The sequence below is a fragment of the Gadus chalcogrammus genome, chromosome 10, assembly GCF_026213295.1.
Source record: "Gadus chalcogrammus isolate NIFS_2021 chromosome 10, NIFS_Gcha_1.0, whole genome shotgun sequence".
Lineage (NCBI taxonomy): Eukaryota > Metazoa > Chordata > Actinopteri > Gadiformes > Gadidae > Gadus > Gadus chalcogrammus.
Window position 1 is genome coordinate 21,020,489 of NC_079421.1, and position 24,666 is coordinate 21,045,154.

At 47.4% G+C, this 24,666-nt stretch overlaps 1 protein-coding gene across 1 annotated transcript in view; it reads right to left on the bottom strand.

The window, feature by feature from the left end:
- The window catches only part of fat2 (FAT atypical cadherin 2), a 52,600-nt gene that overhangs the window by 8,648 nt on the left and 19,286 nt on the right, over nt 1–24,666 (bottom strand). Inside the window, exons 6-22 of the mRNA XM_056600359.1 lie at nt 23,817–24,024; nt 21,282–21,421; nt 21,041–21,103; nt 20,217–20,429; nt 18,879–19,089; nt 14,798–18,465; nt 14,135–14,528; nt 12,536–12,735; nt 11,953–12,106; nt 11,249–11,482; nt 9,474–9,863; nt 5,688–5,899; nt 5,204–5,341; nt 4,599–4,742; nt 2,426–2,623; nt 669–1,269; nt 239–439 (exon numbers count right to left, since the gene is read on the bottom strand). Of these exons, the coding sequence (XP_056456334.1) occupies nt 239–439; nt 669–1,269; nt 2,426–2,623; nt 4,599–4,742; nt 5,204–5,341; nt 5,688–5,899; nt 9,474–9,863; nt 11,249–11,482; nt 11,953–12,106; nt 12,536–12,735; nt 14,135–14,528; nt 14,798–18,465; nt 18,879–19,089; nt 20,217–20,429; nt 21,041–21,103; nt 21,282–21,421; nt 23,817–24,024 (7,369 nt within the window). The remainder of the gene's footprint in view (nt 1–238; nt 440–668; nt 1,270–2,425; nt 2,624–4,598; nt 4,743–5,203; nt 5,342–5,687; nt 5,900–9,473; nt 9,864–11,248; nt 11,483–11,952; nt 12,107–12,535; nt 12,736–14,134; nt 14,529–14,797; nt 18,466–18,878; nt 19,090–20,216; nt 20,430–21,040; nt 21,104–21,281; nt 21,422–23,816; nt 24,025–24,666) is intronic.

The window sequence follows — 24,666 nt, forward strand, 5'->3', positions numbered from 1 at the left end:
ATGAAGTATGGGATCTCGGGGGGTAAATATGAACATGATGGTGTCACTTGCTTGACCTCTCGAACGCATCCTTTGTTTGACATTATAAAACAAACAACGAAAGACAACGTCTGCGTCTCCAAGTTTCCTGAGCTACATCGCCTACGTCCATGTCACGCCCAACCTAGCATCCAGCGCTTTGCTGAAAACTCATCATGTGTTCAGGCCACCACAATTTCTCTTCGGGGCCGGTACATACCGTTACACGGACACACACTCTCCCAGGCGTGGTGAGGGGTGATGAAGCTGGCTCTGGCGGTGGTGTAGTGGTTGAGTCGGTCTCCCGCCAGCCGTACAGCGTTCCTGCAGCCCCTCGACGGGCACCCTGTCCCCAGGCACCCGTTATGGCTCACACTCTGGATGCTGAGCCCCAGGGAGTCCTCCAGGTCCGAGATAATACCTGCCACCCACAGCGGAATTATTTTTACAAACGTACATACTCAAATATAACGTAATTCAATCTATCTTAACCTTCTGCTTCAGGCTCAATGAGTATAATAACTGTGGGTGTCACAGCAAAAGTACAGGACAAATGTAGTATTTGGAACATAATATGATTGCATGTTCTTCTGTGAAATGTTTCCCAAAAATTTTATAAAAAGTGAAATATTTGAAGATAGGTGGTTCACCTGCTAGACGGGTAGTGGGGAGGGACTGAACCGAACCATCGAGAGACCTCCAGGTCAGCAGGGCCTCCAGGACCTGGGAGTGGGGTAGATGCTGCAGGCTGGCCAGGTGCAGCTCCTGCCGGGGCACTCCGAGGGCGACTCCCAGGCTTCGCTGGAGGCCTCTCCAGTGATCTCCCAGGAACTCTCCCGGGGTCATCCCCAGCAGCTGGAGGGTCAACCCGGCGTCCAGCACGCGCTGGTCTGCCACCCACACGTGAACCTTGACCCCGGTCCAGACGCTGAACTTCCCGTCGGTCACGCTGACGTTGAGCGCGTACGAGCCGGGCTCCAGGGCCTCGTCCGCCCAGATCTTGCCGTCGGCCCTTTCGACGGAGAAGCGGGCCCCGGCGGGGCTCTCCGAGACCAGGCTGTAGGCCAGCACGTCCTGGGGGTCCTGGTCGCTGGCGTGCAGCCGGCCGATGACCCGGTTGGCGAAGAGCCCCCCTTTGGTGGTGATGAAGACCTCCAGCGGGACCAGAGAGGGCGGGTAGCGGCTCTGCTCCGTCACGTTGACGTTCACCACGCAGATGGAGGAGAGGGGGGGGTGGCCGCTGTCCGTCACCTGGTCCCCCCGCACGCAGGAAACAGATGCACAACGTATCAGGTACACGCATCGCAGAAGAGCGTCGGATATATATGAGTGTCAAATAGACGTATCAAATACACATCTAACATATACGTATCAAATACACATCTAACATATACGTATCAAATACACATCTAACCTTTATGTATCAAATACACATCTAACATATACATATCAAATACACATCTAACATTTATGTATCAAATACACATCTAACATATAATAATAATAATAATAAATTTTATTTATAATGCACTTTATATTCAAGAATCTCAAAGTGCTTCAGAGAAAAAAATACCAAAAAACTACATTTACGTACAGAGATACAGTACTACATTTGGTACATATACGTACCAAATACACATCTAACATGTACGTATCAAATAGACATCTTAAATGTATGTATCAAATACACATCTTACATATGCGCATTGAATACACACGTTAAATATGTGTCATAGTATATTAATGCATGTACGTGTAGTATATAGATGCATAACATTTACAGATCAAATACATAATATTATACACACACACAAATATTATGCAAAAATATTTGTGTACACGTATTTGAAAACCTCAAATGTGTGTATAAGGTTTTCCGTCAGAAGTTCTATACTACTAAGTACCCCCTTTCTTTGATAATATTAGCTAAAATAGGACCGAACTATGTTTATTAATGTGAATTCATTACTTGTTATCGATTTATCAAAGTTCTTACTTCCCCAGTTGAGATCCTAGACTATTGATTAGTACAATTCATTTGTTTAGGAACCCCTGAAGGTACAATTAAGCGAACTCCTACATTCTCAATCTCTACATCTATGTGCTTGCATTGCTGTTCACTAATGAGAGCAGGCATCTCAGGGATGCTGACCTGCAGGTCGAGTAGTAGTGGTGTGGTGAAGGACACCTTAGTCTCCCTCTAGCTATGGGGGAGTTGGGTTCAACAGAAATTCCTCGAATGCAATTTACCAAGATGGATGTCTTCCATCCGTCTTCCTGGTTAGTGGTGTTGGTAATGTTTGTCTTTTATTTCTGTTTTAATGTAGGTTTCATGTCATTCACATTGCGCTTAGTAGTGTTTGCATCAAATGTGTAATACAATCAACGTTGAATTGCACTGACAGACCTGTATCTTCAGCTGGTGCCGCGGGCGCACTTTCTTTCTGAGCGGCGCAGCGAGTGACAGCAGACCTCCCTGGTCGACCTGGAAGCGGCGGTCCTCGTTGCCGCTGACGATGTGGAAGGAGAAGGGGGGCCCGTTCTTGGGCTCGTCTTGGTCCGACACGCGGAGCTGTAGGACCCCGCTGCCCACCGCCTCGCCCTCCTAGGACACACACACGTACATGCCTACCTGTTTGAACCAGTATGAACCTGTTTAAAACAGTGAGAACCTGGTTAAACCAGTATGAACCTGTTTAAACCAGTGAGAACCTGGTTAAACCAGTATGAATCTGTTTAAACCAGTGTGAACCTGGTTAAACCAGTGTGAACCTGTTTAAACCAGTGTGAACCTGGTTAAACCAGTGTGAACCTGTTTAAACCAGTGTGAACCTGGTTAAACCAGTATGAACCTGGGTAAACCAGTGTGAACCTGGTTAAACCAGTGTGAACCTGGTACAACCATTGTGCAACTGTTTAAACCAGTCTGAACCCGTGTGTAAACCGGAGTGAACCATGATGAAAAGAGGCATGAAGCTGTGTCCTATGTCAAAACATCCCTTCACACATCCCCAGAGCACCAAATAGTCTGACCCTGCCTCTCCTCATGCCTACTTCTCTTCTCCTTCGCTCTGTTGGCCGGCTTCTCGGCGGGCTCCGCAGCACAGCAGGAGAAGCAAGTGACACAACACACGCAGTAGCACGCGTGACCAGCAGGCGTCCTCAACTTACACCGTTCATCAACATCAATCATCAACGGAAGCCAAACCGATATTCTCGCTTGGGGGGGATGTATGGTAGGGTGGGAGGGAAGGAGGATGGGAGGGGGGTGCGAGGGATGTGCCAAGGGGCATGTCTACAAGAACCAACTCAACCACCAGGAGGAAAACCAGCTTGTAAACCCCGGGGAGCAGCGTGTAGCAACAGAGGAACGGCCACATCCTGTCTCTCAGATCAAGGACGTGCGGGTGAGTCATGCCTGCAGCCCAGCAGGACCTGACACACCGTGAGAGGCCGTGACGAAGCTATCCCCTCAGATCTTTCAGCCCCAGTGAGGCAGTGTGACGAGGAAGTTGCGCAATCCAACTGAATATAAATCAACCGAAAAAAACCCGTGCCTCCAAGAAGTCTGCGGACAATCGGGACCCAACCCGGAACTTTTTGGCGTGGAACCACCTTCCCCTCCTTGTTCAGAAATGCTGAAAGGTTGAGATAGCGGAGCGCTCGAGGCTATGTGGGGTGGAGGTGTGGGAGGCCGGGGCTGCGCTGAGGTCTGAACGACCGCCACAGAGAGGGAGGTGAGGAAGAGGAGGAGGCTTGACATCGCCCGCCCGCCCGAGGGCTCGACGCGGGGCGTTCTAACGCAACGACTTGATCGCAGAACGTGAGGAGGCTGGGGGCCGCACGCCCTCACACACTAGACAGAGGACGGCACACGCGTATCGCAGTGGAGCGTCACACACACACACACACACACACACACACACACACACACACACACACACACACACACACACACACACACACACACACACACACACACACACACACACACACACACACACACACACACACACATTAAGAAAAACACACATTAAGAAAGACACACACATACTAGCAAGACAATTAAGAGCAGAGCAGCTGCATGCCCCGCACACGGCTGGGTCCTCTGATCTCTGCATAGATCAAACACCCTCCTGCCAGGAACTCACTGAACACACACACACACACACACACACACACACACACACACACACACACACACACACACACACACACACACACACACACACACACACTCATTATTTTCCCCCAAGCTGAACAGGCCTTGTCCAGGTACATCCCTGGCTGGGAGAGCAGTTGGTGCTTGTCGAGGTATTTGAGGGTCAGTAGGGGTTGCTCATCCCTCTGGCCTATGTAATATCCCCAATGCCCCAGTACACAGACACAGGGGCACCACCGGATAAGACGTAAAACCGAGGTCCTGACTCCCTTTGGCCATTAAAGATCCCATGGCACTCACTGTAGGAGTAGTGAGTGTCCGCACGCACGCAGACTAACTACTATGAAAAGCACTTTAGCTGGAAAAGCGGGTACCTAATGAGTAATGAGTGTGTGTGCATTAGTGTGTGTGTTTGTACCTGCAGCAGCAGATTATGGGTGATATGGGAGAAGGCAGGAGCGTTGTCGTTGACGTCACCGACGGTAACGGTCACCTGGACCGCCGTGGAGAGAGGAGGATGCCCCTCGTCTGCTGCCTGCACCGTCAAGGAGTAGTGAGGAGTCTGAGGAGGAAAGGAGAGGAGGGGACATAAGAGGAGAGTAAGAAGAGGAGAGGAGAGGAGGTCTCTCTGTATCTCTAACCCTCTCTCTCTGTATCTCTGACCCTCTCTCCCCTCTCTCTCTCTCTCTCTCTCTCTGTATCTCTAACTCTCTCTGTCTCTGTCTCTGTCTCTGTCTCTGTCTCTGTCTCTCTCTCTCTCTCTCTCCCTCTCTCCCTCTCTCCCTCTCTCTCTCTCTGTATCTCTAACCCTCTCTCTCTGTATCTCTAACCCTCTCTCCCCTCTCTCTCTCTCTCTCTGTATCTCTAACTCTCTCTCTCTCTCTCTCTCTCTCTCTCTCTCTCTCTCTCTCTCTCTCTCTCTCTCTCTCTCTCTCTGTATCTCTCTCTCTGTATCTCTAACCCTCTCTCCCTCTCTCCCCTCTCTCTCTCTCTCTCTCTGTATCTCTAACCCTCTCTCTCTACCTGCTCTCTGTCCAGGCCGGTGCGGGTGGAGATCTCTCCGCTGCGCTGATGGATGGAGAACTGCTGCCGGGGGTCTCCGTCCACGATGGAGTAGCGCAGGAGGCTGTGGAGCGGACCGTCTCGGTCTGTAGCCACCACCTGACGAGAGCAGAGGGGAGAGGGACAGAGGGCATTAAATACGGGTTTGTGTGTGTGTGTGTGTGTTATGCGCGTGTGTGTGTGTATTAATGTCCGTTAATGTGTATAATTTTACATATATATATGTGTGTATTTGATTGGGTGTATTTTATATAAGAGAGAGAGAGAGAGAGAGAGAGAGAGAGAGAGAGAGAGAGAGAGAGAGAGGGAGGGAGGTCAAGGACAGAGAGAGAGATGTTTGTGAGTGTGTATAAGCATGTGTGTGTGAACCAGGGGGTGTGTATGTACGTATTAGAGTGTGTGTATTAGGGAGTGTGTGTGTATTAGTGTGTGAGTGTGAGTGTACCTGCAGCACAGCGTTGCCTGGCGTCAGGCTCTCGGGGACGTGGGCGCTGTACGTGGCCCGCTGGAACACCGGCACGTTGTCGTTGACGTCCGTCACGTTGACGATCACCATGGCGCTGTCACCGAGCCCCGCCCGGCCACGCGTGCCCTCGATGGAGATGTAGTACTCCCTGTGGACCTCGTAGTCCAGGGCCCGCGCCAGGGTCAGCAGACCTGCGGGGGGACGCAGCCAAATGAATGAATGAATGAATGCATTTCATTGGTCGTCACCAAAGGGGAGGGGCAAAAGCTTCAGCTTCGATCAAGCCCCCCCCTTCTCACATTTTTAAGAGCATACACTTACCTACATACATACATACACGCCTACCTATACCCAAAAGGGTCAATACTTATATCCAGTACATTTCGACCATAAGATTGAAAGTATCCTAAATAATGAGAATATCGACAATGAGAATAACAATGTTCATCATCATCACCATTATCAACATTCTCATGAAGTGATACTACTCAAGATAGATTGGAGTCCAACCGTTCTATCAGTGTGTATCAGACTGAGGTCTCTACAGCGTCAGTTAAAGACCCGCATGGGTCAAACCAATCACCACCATGCCTGCTACCTACCGCAACTAAAATATCCAAAACCGACTTTGTTGTGCTGATTCTGTCAGCAATGCTTATAGCACATTCATCTTTTGGAAACAACATGTCCTGAAGGTCATCGTTTGGGAAAGTTATCGGACCAAATAAAATAACAATGTCTTACCACAAAGACAAACAAGTCCAACTGCTAGTGTTTACATTGGCGTGCTAATGCTAAATACTCTCAGGAACAACAGAGCCGTTTCGCCAAATTATATGAGCAATATATGTCTTAGTGAAGCTAGGATAGACGGTTCTGATGGTATAATCACGCCGTCCACAGTGGTCCTTTAAACTTCCTTGAGAGTGAGAGTCACATCCAAACCACCCTGCAATACCATGCTCTACCACTAGGGTGGTAGAGAAGATAGAGCTTCATTAATCGCAGAAGGGAAAGTCACAAGTTGATATTCTTGTTTTAAATCTATTTTCATGGCTCCATAGGATCGCTAGTAGGAATCAAACCTGGGTCGCTAGGAGGAGTATTGCCTACCGGGTTAGAGCACTAGCAGGTTGAGCCACCGTGACGCCCAGGGGCTTTCTACAGTGAATGAGTTTGTCACTACCATTGAACAGTGTTTTGTTTATTGAGTATTTGAGATTGTACTGAGACTATTTTCTCAACAGATCAGTAGCGACAACATATCTCGTGCCAAGCCTGATTGGCATGGCTGGTGACAACTGATTGGCTGGTGACAAGTGATTGCTAAACGTGCTGCAGGTTCAGATCTATTAAAAAAACACACCAGTAACTGACAAACTAGCCAATACATGTTAAGTGTTGCTTTGCACGAGCAAACACACACACACACTACTCTACAACAGTAGTGCTTCTGTGTCTCCTTGTTGTGCTGCTTGCTAGGGAGGGATGGGGGATCAAAAAGTCAATATAATATATCTTTCAAACAACCTTTGTACCCCAAGGACTTACTCTATCTTATCCGGGTCTATGTTGTTCTACTCTACCCAATTATGTTACATACAGTTGTATTACATTTCACTCTATTCAGTTACATTCTACCTATCTATTTATTATTTAATCAAAATGTCCCCCCCAGGGAATAAAACAATCATATTCCAAAGACACAGTGGTTTTGAATCTTGAATGTAATGAGTACGTCAGGTTGGCCACGCGATAAATCACCGTTGTTATTGACTTTAATTGTGATCACATGTCTGAGATTAATGGTGTGGGGCCGATTGCCAATTTCAACATTTCGTGACATGGTGTTGCAAAAAGCCAAACGTTTCCCACGCCATGTCTCAGTAAAGTTGGCAGAAGTTGGAGTGGCCCTGGATGGTTTATCACATCCTTTATATCCTCTTTAGAGGTGACAGGGATTAGGACTAGTGGAGACCGAGAATCCAGCCGGCAGATCACTGAACAAACACACACAGCTCCTGTGTTGACAGAAAGAGAGCGAGAAGAGGAGAGAGAGAGAGAGAGAGAGAGAGAGAGAGAGAGAGAGAGAGAGAGAGAGAGAGAGAGAGAGAGAGAGAGAGAGAGAGAGAGAGAGAGAGAGAGAGAGAGAGAGAGAGAGAGAGAGAGAGAGAGAGAGAGAGAGAGAGACGCCTGCAGGGAAACAGTGGCATTTAACAGTTTGCTCTCCTGCAGTGTGAAGCACACACGTTAGTAGAGATTAGTGATTTGATGGTCCAGTCATCCACTCTGAGGAAGACGGAGAGAAGGAGAGAAATAGACGGAGAATAAGGTAAATAGGTGAAGAGAGAGCTAAAGCAAGGGAGAAAGGAAGATAAGGAAAATGAGAGTTGAATGGGCTAGGGAGCTCGAGAGAGAGAGAGGGAGAGAGGGAGAGAGGGAGAGAGGGAGAGAGCGAGCTGATGGGAAGAGGGAGAAACAAAAGAGAAGGAGAGCGAAACAGAAGTCAAGGACAGTTCACAGGACAGTTTATTCTTCTGTATTTATTTCTGTTTGTTGTGTGCGTTGGCGTACCTTTGTAAGTAGGTTAGTGCGCTCTCTGCTGCAGCTGCACCGGTTTGACAACTGATAACAGAAACTTAAACTAATACTACTGATCCTATACAGATATAAGCGCTCAGCTACAGCACATTATGGACAGTATTGCTTTGTGTGTGCCTGGGGTGTTGAGTGCATTCATGTGCAGAGGAATGATAGGGAACGTCAAACAGTCTTATATAGTACTAATTTAACCTCTAACCTGAGGTGTCACAATGAATGGCCCACATTCACCCATTCATACATTCACTCGCCTTAATATTTATACATGAATCTGAACACACACACATTCATAAGACTCCTGGCCGGCCCCTATCCATTTTCATCAATTCAGGCGCACCTTCCCCGATCCATACACACATCCGTACACACTCATTGTCAAATTCATAGAGGTAAGGAAAGAAGGTTGGAAGGAAGGAGGGATGAGGGAAAGGAAATTAAACTAGGAAGGATATAAGACAGCTACGTATAACAAACGTGTCGAGGATCCTTTCTTTCTTCTATTTTTCTTGGGTTCAAAAGAAGACAGGAAGTTGAGATGAAGGAAAGGAAAGAAATTAAGGAACGAAGACAACAGGTTACAACACATCTAATACAAGTTAACTTTTCGGTGAATAGAGGAATGAGAGAGTGAAGCAGAGGGGTAGATGAGCCACTGAAAGCATGTCAGTGCCAATCCACTCTATTTTTCTTGATGTGTATATGAGTGTGTGAGTGTTTGTGTGGGTTGGTGTGTATGGAGTGTGTATACGAGTTTGCTTATTTATGGAGTGTATATGTGAGTGTGTATATGAGCATGTGCACGACATAGTGAGTCTGTGTGTGTGTGTGTGTGTGTGTGTGTATGTGTGTGTGTGTGTGTGTGCGTGTGCGTGCGTGCGTGCGTGCGTGCGTGGTGCTGGCTCCAGGGCAGACAGTTTGGCAGGAGGTATTTCATTTTTCATTACCCTGAGTAGTTTAGTATCTCCTTAACAATAGGCAGGGTTCGTGTTGCAGCCTGTTGCAGCCAGTAAACAAACAGTCCAATTGCCTTTCGACGCCGCGGCTAAATAACCCGAACAACCGCAAGGGTTGATAACCACGGGGTGGGTGTTGATGTGTGGAGCTCCTGTCTGGGAAGCAGTTAACGTTGATGGATTAAAACGGGGTAACAGGAAGTGGTCGTACCTGCATGCTGGTCCAGGAGGAAGCGCCCGTCTTCGTTCCCGGACACGATGCTGTAGAGGATCCTGTCGGGACCGCCGGCGTCGCTGCCGAGCGCCGAGACGCTCAGCACCTCCGACCCCACCGCAAGGGATTCTGGGAGCTGGGCCGTGTACTCGGAGCTGAGGAAGACGGGCTGGTAGTCGTCCAGGGAGACCACGTTCACCGTCACCGTGGCGACCGAGGAGAGTTGGTGCGGCAGGCCGCGGTCCCACGCCTTCACCTGGAGCTCGAAGGCGGGCCGCGTCTCGGGGCTCAGCGGGCGCTCCAGACGCAGGATCCCCGAGAACTCGTCCAATGAGAAGTAGCCGCCGTCGCCGCTCACGAGGGTGTACCGGACCTCCGAGTTGATTCCTTGAAGGGCAGGTACATAAGACACTGAGTCACCGACAACACCGTTTGTTGTGCTTCTTCTTTATATTTCTTTATATTTTATTTATTTTCTATGTTGGACCACTTTTTGAATTCCGTCAACTAATTCCCAAATGTACAACTGAAATGGGAAAAGGTTAATATGTTGAGTGTAAAGAAAGAAAATTGCAAAAAGGGAGGGGGGAAGAGACAGACAGACAGACAGACAGACAGACAGACAGACAGACAGAGAGACAGAGAGACAGAGAGACAGAGAGGACAGAATATAATACTGATGACAATATCTACAGTCAGAAACAATTGAAAGAAACTATTTTTATCTAGCTCACATCGAATCAATAGGAGAGAAGAAAGAAAGAAAGAGAAATACGGATAGGAAAGACTGAATGACAATAAGAACTGAAAGAATGGAAGAAATAACCGTCTCCAATGGTTGCGGGCCTAGTTGCCCGTGTCATCTAGTGCCATCCAAGTTATCTTGGGAATTACAACAAAGAGACTTTTGAACATTTGATAAATTTCACATAACTGTTTTACCTTTCCTTTTTTTCCAGGCCTACTCTGATGGTGTGGTGTGTGCTTGTTTAACACTTTTCTTTCTCCCTCTTTACACTGAAATGTGGACCTTGCCTTTAGATGTCAGCTGCTTATTTGTATTCTCATGGTTATCATATTGACCCCAGGCCTGGATCTAACTAACCCATGGCGGGTTGGATCAAGTTAAATTCCCTGTGGTTAATCAATGTCTCTAAGCACGGCACTTATAGGCATTTATAGTGTTGCTATCTTGACTGGCACAAGGTGGATGTTCTGGATGCAGATGATAGTTGGTACAGATGGTATTAAGTACAAATGGTGTTTGGCACAGTGAATAATTAAGTGGGCGTTAAGAATGAAAATACCTGCTGGAACATGCCATCAAAATCTCTTATGTATACCACACACAAGCACACACACAATCAAAACTACACACATCGGTACACGACCGCAGATACACACCAATTCCAAGACTCACACACACATACACAGACGACATGCATGGACACACACACAGACGGAGAGCAAGAGGCACACGCACACAAACACACTGAGCGTGGAGATGATTGCCGTGTGTGTGGGTGAGGGAGATTCGTCGCAACTTGTTCTCACACACAATAGAGGCTCCCAGAAGGTTGTGAATCACCCTTTGTGCTGAAACTACACCATTCCTCACAATTTTAGTCATTACTTGAAAATGTAACAGTATACACCCATTTCGAGGCACCATTGAAGCAGATGTGACTGTACAGGGGGGGGGGGGGGTAAGCTATAAGCTTTGAAGCGGCATTGAAATTGCATCATGTGACCTGTAGGCGTTTTAGTCTCACCAGTGTCGGTGTCCTTGGCGTAGAGGACGGCAAGCGGCGTCCGGACCGTGGTGTTGTCGAACACGGTCACCTCGTAGCGGTGGGAGGAGAACCGCGGTGGGTTGTCGTTCATGTCCCGGATCATCAGCAAGATGTCCGCCTGGCACGAACTCCCGCCGCCGTCCGTCGCCTTGACAACCAGGTTATGCTCCATCTCTTGCTCGCGGTCCAACACGGCCATGGTGAAGAGCTCCCCTGGAGAGGGTAGATGGAGATAAGTTAAGATGGGGATCATCTGTTAAACTGTAACTTTCTTCTATTTCCTTATATTTTTTTACAGCTATTTAGTAAGAAATAAAATGTATACTACATAGAAACACACACATACGCACACACACACAAAAACATGCACGCACACACACTCCTAGCTATTCCTGGTAGGAAGGCTCTTTGTGTTATCCATTTCTATGGACACAGAACGAAAGGCAAGCTGGTCCGGTGTTAGGCAGCCAGTTGTTGTTTCCCATCCGGCAAGAGTCAATATTGTTGCTATCTTTATTTTAGACACGTCTTGGTGACGTTACGGTTACATAAGAGTGTCTATTTATGAGTGTGACTCAAAAAGATCAAAAAATAACAATTACGTTTTGGGTTCAACGTCAAAGCCTACATAGACGTACAAAGCGTGTTTTTCTCCTAATTTGCTGCGTGGGCGGCTGAGTTACCTGTCTGTTGGTTGAGATGGAACTTGTCTGCGTCGGGGCCGTGCAGGCCGTAGGAGACGAGGCCGTGAGCCCCTGTATCGCGGTCCGATGCTGACACTTTGAGGATGAACACATTGGACGGGGAGTTCTCCATCACCACCTCCGTGTACACAAGCTAGGCAAAAGAGGAGCTTTAGTGTTGGTGGCAAAGCATTGACGCGAATATAGATACACTGTAAAACCTAACCCAAACTGGCTTGATGACACTGTAAAACATACTATCTTACTATCTAAACTTACATGGTGACACTGTAAAACATATCTAAACTGAAATGAGGACACTGTAAAACATATATACACCGTAAACTGACCTGAGTACACTGTTGAACACAAATGCACTGTAAAACACATCTTACTGACCTGATTAAACTGTACATTTTTATGCACCGTAAAACATCTCAAAACTGTAATATGTAAACTGACCTTATGACACTGTAATAAGTATAAACACTGTAAAATATATATACATATGCTATATACATATATATATATACTGTAAAACCGAATCGAAACTAACATAGTGTAAGACATAATGAAAACTGACCTGTTGACACTCTGGACTGTTGTCGTTGACATCCAGCACGTGGACCTCGGCAGTGGCTAGGGCCTGAAACTTCCCGTCAGTGGCAGTGATCTGCAGGGTGTACCGGTCCTTCGCCTCCCTATCCAGGGGCTCTTTCAGAATCAGACCCCACTCCCCCTCTTCCTCTTGGATGATGGCAAACTGCCCCATAGGGTCCCCGTCTGCACAACACACCACACATCACATGGTTAACGAGGAACCAATCACTGCAAGGCATAGTCTTGTGGTTACGGTGTTGGTTTTGACCTCCAGGCGACGAAAAGCCATCTGGGTTTGAGCCTGCAGTCAAACAATCTGTTATGTACTATTGAGTCATTCAGCTGGTGCTTTTATCCAAAGACATTCACAGTGAATTTAAATACATGTCTGTAAGAAGCGGGCATGGTTTGGGGCGTCTTGCTCAAGGATACCCACAGGAAGTGGTGTGGAAATGGGGGTTTGAAGACAGAACCTCAACCTCAGAGTCATACCCGCTAACTGCTCAAGACTATATGGCTCCTCACCTGTGTGCATGCTTGGACAAGAAGCCTAACCCCTTACCTGCACTTTAACGACAAGTTTCTCCCAAAATATTCTCAAAGTGACTCAATAGTACATAATAGTAGATAGCATAGCAACAGGTTGGCTGCACTACCGGTTTAGCCGGATGAGATCACTGATCAACTGTGATGAAGCCACACCGCGAGACACTTATGTTTTTTCTTTTTTGGTGCTGTTCCTTAAGGCTCCTGGTATCAGCGTTTCCCTACTCTGTAATAAAGTCACTAATATAGCTCCCATCGGATCTCCTGCATCATTATAAAAATTAGTCTATGAGCTGACAATACAGGATCATCTTTTCCCCAAGACGATCAGGGAAGTTAAGGGATGGGACATATGCAGTGACTTCCAGTTGTGCAGCTGTTAATATTGCACTACATCATTATAGAAGGTTTCACAACAGCTTTCTTGCCGCCAGCCCAACTAATACTTATCTCGGTGTGACCTTCGTGTGGGAAGGTACAGCAGTCGTTCCTGCTCTTAGCTTGAGGGAATTAGAGTTTCAGTCCTGTCAACCTGGTTCTGTGTGATCACATGTCATTCTACACATGCTGATTATAGAGATCAACAAGAGATTTAAATGATCCCAACCACTGTTTTGATTGATCCCACGGTAGAAACAACTTGACAGAGTTCAATAATTGGGGAAGGGCACGCGTGACAAAGTCACAAACACAGACACACATACACACACACCTGGGCGCAGTGTGCCTGCCTCTGCAAAAACAAACACACCCACTATGTGTTTTTGCACACTGGCTAATGTGGGCCTGTGACGCCTTCTGTCATTGCAATGTTTTATTATAATTATCTTAGCTTCCTTTTACATTTTCTGTATGTATCTGCTGTGAATTTCAATTTTGAATGTGAATTTTTATTGCACATCTGCATTTTTCTGTTATTAATTTATTTGTACCTACAATGGTCGTTAAGCAGATCTAACTGCAGCATTTTGTATGCAATGCACCATACAAATACAGTTGAATTAAATCTTGCACCCAAACAAGTGTGCGCACACACCTGTGATGTAGCACGTCACCAGCCGGTTCTCCAGGGAGACGTCGGCGTCCGTGGTCGTCATGGAGGCGATGACGCCGCTGGGCCAGCGGTTCTCCAGCGTGGAGCCGCGGTACACGTCCTCGGTGAAGTGCGGCGCGTTGTCGTTCTCGTCCGTCACCGTCACCTCCACTGCCACGGAGGAGGACAGTGCCGCGTCGCCGCCGTGGTCCGTGGCCACCACGAGGAAGCGGTACAGCCTGGCCGCCTCGCAGTCCACCGGGCGCGCCACAGTGATCCAGCCACTGTCGCCGTCAATGGAGAACACGTCGTTGACGGCGGGGTTGCCCCCGGGCGCCGGCTCCAGGCTGTAGGTCACCTGACCGTTGATGTCCATGTCCGGGTCGTTGGCGGTCACCTGGGAGCAGAAAGCGTTCATTTATTTTTTGGCATCGGTACTCATGCAAAAGCTTTTGAATGCAATGCTTTTACAATAAATCTTTTTGACATAACATGAAAACTGTTTCAATGAAATGAATTTACATTTTCAAAATGTCTCACTTAACGTGACCTTATTTTACCCTACTTCTAATTTCCCATCTTCACCCTCCGGCCCATTCATCTATAATCCCCTTCGATCAACCTATCAAGCCCCACATGATATCTCATCTTATCCCATCATCTCACCTGGATGACGGTGGTACCAGCAGGCATGTTCTCCGCCAGGTATGCCCGGTATGGGTTTGCCTCAAACACGGGCTGGTTATCATTCACATCCTGGACCTGGATGTTGACAGAGACCAGAGACGCCACCTCGGTACCGTTATGGTTCCCTTGTGCCAACACGTCTATCTGGTACCATTTTGTCCTCTCATGGTCGATGGTCTTCTCCACCAGCAGGGTGCCGCTCTCTTGGTCCAAGCTGAAAACCTTGTCCTTGTTACTGTCCACTGTGTTGCCGTTTACCAGGCTGTATATGAGAGGGGTGTCCGAATTGGCCCTTACTATTCCGATCTCTGTGCCCACGGGAACGTCTTCGGCGGCTGAGAAAGTGTACAGTGGCTCTGTGAATTTGGGCAGAGGAACCTCAGGAGCGACCACAGTCACCTGAAGGGGGACCGTCGAGTTGTAGAAGGGAAGCCCCCCATCACGGGCCTTCACCTTGAAGTTGAAGATCTTGTTCTCCATGCCCACCAGACTTTCCTTGATGCTGACCACGCCGGTGAAAGGGTTGACCTCGATGATGTCTTCCGTCACCTCCTCCGCCTCGTCCACCATGTAGGTGACGTCTGCGTTCTTACCCTCGTCTGCGTCGTAGGCCATGATCTGGATGACGGGGGAACCCTTGTTGACGGTGGACTGGATGGACACCTGGTACTCTGTGGCCTTGAAGAGGGGCGCGTTGTCGTTTTCGTCGGTGAGGATGATCTTCACCGTGCAGAACGCCACCCTCCCGCCTCCGTCTTTAGCCATCACCTTAATGGCGACCACTCTCTGGGTCGGGTTCTCTCGGTCGAGCGGCTGTGTTGTGATAATCTGCCCATTGCTGTCGATGGCAAACTTGTCATCCGCTAGTTTGTTGATGATGGTGTAGTCCACACTGCCGTACGGCCCGTCGTCGGGATCTATGGCCGCCAAGCGGATCACGCGTGTTCCTGCGTCTGCGTTTTCGGCCAGCTCTGCCTCATAGAGGTTCTGTTTGAAGTAGGGACTGTGTCGGTTACTGTTCATCATTTCTATATTCACTGGTGCTGTGTTCTGGAAGACTCCATCTGATACAGCCACCGTCAGGTTGTAGTAGGGGTTCAGATTTCTCTTACATACATTGGAGAAGGAGATAAGCCCAGATGATTCGTTGATGTTAAAATGCCGGGCTTCGTTTCCGGACAGGATTCTGTACTTGAGGTCATTCAAATCCTTGTCGTCTGGATCCGAGCCCTGAATTTTGATAACGATGTGCCCACACTTTGCCATCTCGTCCAGTGATACATCATACTGGGAATCAGCAAAGTTTGGTGGGTTATCGTTGACGTCAGTGACGTTAACGACGACATTGGCCTCAGTGCTAAGAGGAACGGTGCCATTGTCAGTTACTTTGATTTTTAAATGAAATTGCTTGGTGGTTTCATGATCCAGTATCTGAGTGTTTACAATGAGTCCAGTGTCCGGGTCTAATTCAAAGAAATCTGTCTCGTTCCCTTCTGTTTTTACCATTTGGAACATCAGATCTTTATTTCTCTCAGAATCCCTGTCTGAGGCAAATACCTGTAAAACGGAGCTGCCGACAGGAAGGCCCTCCGGAATGTCCACAGAGAACGGTAACTTTGAGAAAATCGGAGCGTTGTCATTTACGTCCTCCACTTCGATTTCAACGGAGGCTTCAGAGAAAGCTCCTGTCACAGAATCAGTGGCACGCACAGTCAAAACATGCATGGACTGGCTCTCGTAGTCCAACGGGTTTGTAACAGTTAGCACTCCTGTTTTGAAGTCTATATGGAAATGTTTCGTACTGTTGTCCTCCTCCAAGCTATAAATGAGCCGATAGCCCTCTGGATTCCTAGCCTGCACGTGTAAAATGGTGGTGAAGGGGGGAACGTTCTCTGGGACTTTAAGAGGATAAAGCAATGTCTGGAAAACAGGATTTGTTCGGTTTCTCAATTGGATGCTGAGCTGTGCTGTTGTGCTATGACTGGGTTCCCCGTTATCCTCGGCCAGGATGGTGAGGACATACTTGTTCAGAACATCAAAGTCAAGGGGTCGTTGAAGGGACACATCCCCCACCCTAGGGTCAATCCTGAACAGACCAAAGTCTTCCTCGAGGGAGTAGATGATGGATTTATTTTCTCCAAGATCTCTGTCATTGGCCATTGCCTGATATAAAACATCCCCTGGCTCCGAGTCCTCTGAGACCAACATAGAGAACGGCAGGTTGAGAAACTGTGGGGCATTGTCATTCACGTCGTCTATGTAGACCTTGACCTGGGTTTTGGTCCTTCTAGGTGGTACCCTCAGGTCACGAACCTCAACTACTACCTCGTACATGTCTTGCTCCTCTCTGTCAAAAGGGACACCTGTGGTTTCAAGAATACCTGACGTTTGGGATATGGTGAACCGACCCTTCGGGTTCAGAACGGTAAACACAAGAGGTTCGTTCCGGTGGCAGCCAGTGGGTCTGAGGGCTGCTAATGTTTTAACCATTGATTGGTTCTCCAAAACCCTGGCTGAATAGGATTGCTCCCTAAATCCAAGGCCACTTGCTGTCAAGTTAAATAAATGCACCTTAACAATAGCAGAGTCTTTGTAGAGCCCATCAGTAGCTTTCACAACAAGCTCATAAAGCGGCCTGTATTCTAGGCTATCAATCACGCTGATGACCCCAGTCTTGGGGTGGATTGAAAAGGCATCGTGAAGATTGCCCTCTGTGATGAAATAGGAGATTTCCGAGTCAGCGTCAACGGCCGAAATCTGTAAAACCTCTGTGCCTGTGACAGCTGGGAAGATGATGGATGCCTCGTATTCCGGTGCTGTGAACTGTGGCGGGGAGTCATTCAGGTCCATGATGTGAACGGTGACCTTGGCAGCATGTTCAGCATACCTCGACGGCTCCCCAGAGTCCTTCACCTGCACACTGAAATGATGCACGGCCTTGGCCTCGAAATCAACTGGTGACGCTAAAGACAGTGTGCCCATGTTGAGGTCTATCTTGAAAACGTTAAGCGCCTCTGGTTCCACGATGTGATAGACCAACAGTGAGTTTGAGTCTCGGTCTGCATCCAAGGCCTGGATGACCAACGGGGTGTTGCCCTCTCCCATCACCATGCTGTTGACGTGAGCAGCCTCACTGATCTGCCCCCGGTACTCCCGCTGCTGGAAGACGGGAGCGTTGTCGTTTTCGTCGATCACGTAGACGTGGACGACTGCCTCGGACAAGGCCCCGGCCGAAGTGGAGGCCGTCACACGGAGCTTATACGAGTCGTGTTTCTCAAAGTCCAGGTGCTTCAGGACGGAAATTGAACCGGTGTAAGGGTTCATTTGAAAGGTCCTATTGGGGTCGCCGCTTTTGACACCGTAGTGCACTGCTGCCGGGCTTGAGGCTGAAATGGTCACCAGCAACGATCCGGGAGAGCTGAGCTCACTAATCTCAACAAAGTACTCCTCGGATGTGAAGGCTGGAGGGGTTTGTTCAGAGATGAGGACGGAGATGTGGATGGAGCAGACGTCGCTACGCTGGGGGAAGCCCTGGTCGGTCGCCTTCACAGTCAGCTGGAACTTCTCTTGGGGATGGAGGTCCAAAGGTTTGGTTAAACTGATGGATCCCAGCACTTGGTCAATGGAGAAGAGATGGTCGATGTTACCTGTAACGAGACAGAAGAAAATATGAGGTTGTTCAAGTTTAATAAACTACTAAGATAAAGAGCTGAACTGATTTATATAATAACATTTTTTACACAGGGAAATCTTGAATATTAAAAGGCTTTTGATTACGAATATTAAGCCCAGAGTGGCTGCCTACCTTTTTTGAAATGTAGATTGTCCGAGGCTATGAGAGAAACTAACAAATTTCCTCCGAGCTCTCCTTAACAGAATGCTTTTTATGCTGCTTTCACTGCTCTAGAATAAAACTGGGCTAGAGCCTCTGCACAAAACGCTGTAGTTCTACCAAGCAAGGGAAATTAAAACCCATGTCACTGGGTAATTGTGAAGCTGACACGTATAGGAACAGAGAAGACTAATCCTACCGCTACCTGACACAAAGGCCTCCACTCACCGGAGTGCAGAGAATAGGCGATGTCCGCGTTGCTGCCCGTGTCCTTGTCCAGCGCCTTGACCTGAATAACCTGCGACCCCGTGGCCGCCATGTTGGAGAGGATAGCCTCAAAGCGGGGTCTCAGGAATATGGGGGAATGGTCGTTGCAGTCCTCCACATACACCATCACCCTCGCAAAGTTCCTCTTTACCGGGATATCCTGGTCGCGGACCTGTGAGGACGCAAGGCATGCAATTGTTAATAATTCGTATTTAAATTGAATATGTAATATCTCAGCATTTGAGCATGTTGTTTGTGTATATATATGTACATTTTACTATTTTACTGCCTTATCTGTTTAAACGCACGCAAACTAAACAAGTAACGCATGAACAGTCCATGGCAATGCATATTAACGGGGGGAGATGCATATTAGGAACACAAGTTGATAACGATAATGCATACAATACTGATACTGAAGAAACAATGTTTATAATGTATTGCGTATATCATTAAATAGAACCACAGTTACCGCATATCATATTTTATATCATATATGTTTTCTTTGCCGGAATTTATTTGAGAACTCAGAATTTCTGAAGTTGTGGAAGAAAACCTTATTCCATGTGTGAATTAGGCCATATTATTTGGCCATAAACTGAACCATTTGTAGTTAGAAATTCATGTATATCCGTCTCATCGGAGACTGCAGACGCGCTGTCAAAATATCAACTCGTCAGATTCAAAAGCAGTCATGGCTCTTAAAGGGGATGGGAGCTGGCACTCTCATTGGTTTGTTGCACGATATCCCCAAACCACACCTACGGGTAATTAGGCTACTTCAGACCAACCCTTTTTAGATGTGCGCCGGGCGCAAGGGTCATTTTTCGCGCCGGTAAACTAGCGACATCGCCATAGAACCGCCCACAAAGCTACTTGCGCTTGGCGCTTCTCACTTGCGTTTCAGACCGTTAAAATAGGGCCCTCAGTGTTATTAATTTATGTTAATACAGGTAAACCGGGTCCTCAAACCGATAACCGTGTCATTGGGCAGAGCTATTGTGACAAGTCACAAATTCAATCAGAATTAATTAAGTGCAAGTCCTCGTAATACTTTTTCATCAGCCGAGGTAACAGTTTATCTACTACGTTCATTCAGGATTTTACAGGACTACAACCCTCTTGACTTGAGTCTCCTCAATACGCCGGAGAATCGCCAACATTTACTTTGAAAAGCACTTTGATTTTTATGTAGCCACACAAATTGTATTAAATGACCCAGTGTAAATATATTTCTGTTCAGTTCTGTTCCCCTGATCATATTGCACATGCACTCCTCTAAGTCCCATGCTGATTTACCATGATGACGAGTGTATGGACAGTGATGTCTTCGTAGTCCAGCGCCTCGGTCAGGACCAGCACTCCGCTCTTGGGGTCCAGGTGGAAGTACTTGAGGCTGTCGGGGTGGAGGCTGCTGTGGATGGAGTAGACTAGCTTGCTGTTGAAGTCCTGATCCTCAGCACTGATCTGCAGGATGTCCTTCCAGGGAGAGGTGTCCTCTGGGACACGGACCTAGGAGAACAGAGACCAGTTTAGTGTCGAGAGACCAGACAGGATCAGAGAGCAGATCACAGAGCAGATCACAGAGCAGATCACAGAGCAGATCACAGAGCAGATCACAGAGCAGATCACAGAGCAGATCACAGAGCAGATCAAAGAGCAGATCAAAGAGCAGACCAGACAGGATCAGAGAGCAGATCACAGAGCAGTTCACAGAGCAGATAAGAGAGCAGATCATAGAGCAGATCAGAGAGCAGATCAGAGAGCAGATCAGAGAGCAGATCAGAGAGCAGATCGGATTAGACACTAGCAATACACTAATAAAAAAAATATTCTGACCAAATAAGAGTAATAATAATAATATATATATAATAATAATAATGGCATTTTAGAGGCCAGATAAGATGTTGGAGACCAGATGGAACACAGACACTTAGATTGATAGAAAGGATTTAGCTGCAAATGTAATTGACTAGTGCACTATCATTAAAGTGCTGATTCTGAAGCCATCAGAAAATGACAATGAACAAACGGCTATATAAACTGTACCGCAACACATGATCATCTATACCAGGTTAACTTGTACGGTCACATTCAGTCACGTGACCGGCAGCGCGCCTCACCTCGTACAGCGACTTCAGGAAGGCGGGGCGGTGCTGGTTCATGTCGATCACACGGATGTAGGCCTGGGGGGTGGAGCAGAACCAAGTCAGTGACGGAGGCTGAAGGGGCACGGTGAAAGTGTATTGGAGTTGATGTCGCCCGACCGAAAGAAACAGTTTTTTCGAACCTTAATGAATGCAGCCGCAAACTGCTGTGTGTGTGTGTGTGTGTGTGTGTGAGTGTGGTTGTGCGTGTGTGGACCTGTGTGGTGGCGGTGTGATGTCCGTCCGTGACGCTGACGGTCAGGTTGTAGTTAGAGCGCCGAGCGGCGTCCAGGCGGCGGGCGATGAGGATGGTGCCCATGTTCCTCTGAATGTCAAAGTCATGATCTTCATCACCCCCTAGGAGAGGGAGGGAGGGAGAGGGAGAGAGAGAGGAACGTAAATAAGGACCCTGGTAAAGTGTGTTGATTTTGAAGTAATATTCTACAACAGTGGGCTCCCCGGCCCGTTGGGTGCGATCCATCCAGAACCTGTGAGACCCTGAGGGGATTCACCACATGAACGTTGATCCAAAACCGCAACCTGGATCTGTCCTTCGCTTTGTGGGGTTTGTATGTGTTAGTGTGCGTGTGTGTGCGTGAGTGCACACAATTTCCATCTTTTATCTTTCCATCTGCCTTTCTCTTTCTCCACCTCATCCCTTTGCTTAAACAGTTTTCTCTCTGTCCCTCCCCCTCCCTTTCTTCCCCATATCTCTCTAGTCCCACACCTCTGCCTCTCTATTTCCCTCTCTCCCCCATCTCTCTCTCTCTCTCTCCCTCTCCCTCTCTCTCTCTCTCTCTCTCTCTCTCCCTCTCTCTCTCTCTCTCTCTCTCTCCCTCTCCCTCTCCCTCTCTCTCTCTCTCTCTCTCTCTCTCTCTCTCTCTCTCTCTCTCTCTCTCTCTCTCTCTCTCTCTCTCTCTGCTTTATTTCTCTCATCATTGCCATAGCTCCCTCTTTCCTCCGCCCCTTCATGACACACTTGTTTCCGGGGGAAGCATTTGGCGGGGACACGCCCCGAGCAGAATGCTACCTCAGGAGGGCTCAAACTCCAGGCCCAGATGGTGTTTATCGGAGAGAATGAAATGTCAAGGCTCACCATGTCCTGCTTTTCTACATAAAACCCACGATACATGACATACTTTTTCCAGCAATACTGGGAGTAGTAGAGGACGTCAGGAGTGGATGGGGAAAAGTATGTTCTTATTGGGTTACAGGTTAGAGGGGAAGGGTAAGTGTAAGGTTAATAACTCCCAGTTTAAAGGGTACTGACTGAAAACCAGGAGAGACAGGATTCTCTCCCATGTTTCCGTCTCTTTCTTCATCTCTCCATCCTCTGACTCGTTCTCTAATCTTTTTCTCTGCTGCTCAATCCCATGTATCCTTTTAACACTAAGTGTCATGTAACAGATATACTAGCAGACAATTTTAATCCAAAGTGAATTGACTTGAACAAGACATTCAGGAGCAGGTAGGGGTGAAGGCATCTTGCCCAAGGATGCCTGCAGGTAGGCTGTGCACACTGGGGCTCGAACTGAGAACCTTTTGGTTAGAGGTCAACACTATTAGGAGAGAAGATGAGAGGACGAAGAGAGGCAGACGAGAGAAGAGGACAGGAGAGTATAAAGAGGAGGAGGAGAGGAGAGGAGGAAAGAGGACAAGGCTGAAGAGGAGAGGAGAAGAGAAAAGAAGAGAGATGAGAGAAAAGGGGAGATTCGGAGAGAGGAGGAGAGTGTACGGAAAATACAACAGAACAGGCGGTCTGGCAGGTGAAGAGAGAGAAGGAGCTGATCATCTTTTATCACACCTCCCGCTGCCTCTCGTCATCTCTCTCCCTCTCTCCTCACCTCATCGCTCCCTTACCACTTGTCATCTCTCTCTCTCTCCCTCTCCTCTCCCCCTCTCTCTCTCTCTCCTCGTCAAGCCTTTCCTTCCTCTAATCTCCTCTGCACCCCTGCGGTCCCCTCTTCATCAATCCTCTCATCTTTATTTCCGCAAACAACACACTTATCCTTTTGTACTCTTACAGCTCAATACAACATGTGACAAAGTAGCTGGCCTGTGGTTATGTGTAGACCTACACAAAGTAGCAAGCTAGAGTACAGGAAAACGGTTGTACTATTTGGCAGCAGTCCAGTCCCGAGTGTGATATTGCTTAAACAACCCGAGCTACTTTCAGTATCCATCTCCTCAGTGTTGGGAAACCAATCCTCTGATCAAGCTTCTTCTGTAGAAGCAAAACTTCTCATTGAATCGGTTAACCCACCAAACACATTTGATGTGTATGGAGTGAAACATTTTGTATCCCAGCATTCCTGGAATACGAGGAAGGAACAGGGCCAGGCTTGTTTAGATGCTCATCTGGATGGACGGTTCCCGAGACGCTGCCAGTCTTATAGCCCTGGCGCTGCACTAGTCAGCAGAATAAGCTAAGTGGCAATACTCTGAATGTCAGATATCACTTCAGCATACACACAGATGGGAATAGAGAATAAGGCATGTCTGCGGCAAGAGCTCCAGGCCAATGCTGCGCTCTTCTCTTTGGTGCAGCGTGAGCATTTCTCAGAAGAAAGTAGGATTTTAGCTTTTTCTCTTCCTGATAGATTGGTATCTGTGTGTCTGTCTGAGTGTGTGTGTGCATGTGTTAGTTTTGGAAGTGCCTTTGTCTCATTGTGTGTGTTGTTAATTTGTATATATATATATATATATATATATACGTGTGTATGTGTGTGTGGGGGGGTATTCATCCTCTCACCTGTGATGGTGAACCACCTCAACCTGTGCGTCTCCGTCATGATAATACCGACCATGTGAGTGACAGGCTCGGTTTCCATGACGGCGAAAGTGAACTGCGGCTCGTCGAAGGTCATTGGCTCGGAGGAGGCTGTCGGCACGGCGACCCACTCCACGTCCAGGCGTGCGGTCGACGACTGCGACGGTCTACCGCCGTCTGTGGCTTTGATCTGAGAACCCATGAGAATATATTTACATTGCTACTAGAACTATTAAGTGCACGTATATATAATTATTTTTTTTATCCCCCTTATTTCTGCTTCAACATTCCATGTGGGTAGCAAAATCATATCTTCTCATATTCTACGTTATAATTTCTTGCATAACATCTTGTCATGACCTTATTTATTGGATGTTCTCAAATTGTGTTGCATAATATTATACCATATCATGTCATATATTAATCGTATTGTATAATATTGTATAATATATCGTTTAACAAGCGGAAACCAATCAAATCACAGAGGATTTCATGAATGTATCATCCTATAATGGAATGGAATTAAATATCTGAATTTTAATGAATTGCAATAAATTATATTTAATTCACGCCGTCTGATATATATGTATTACGCCGCAATTATTCAGGCTCTCTTTGTTTGTGTCTTTGGATAGAAATGACTTCAACACTGAATGCCTATTTCGCGTTGATCCAAATCATCCCTCAATTTTGATGTTGCTAAAGAACAACCACAATGACATTGTTTCTGTCAACAGTGTGTGTGTGTTCCTGTTTCTCTGTCATGTGTGTGTGAGTGTGTGTGAGTGTTTGTGTGTCCATTTATCTATGCATATGTGTGCATCAGGTCTAC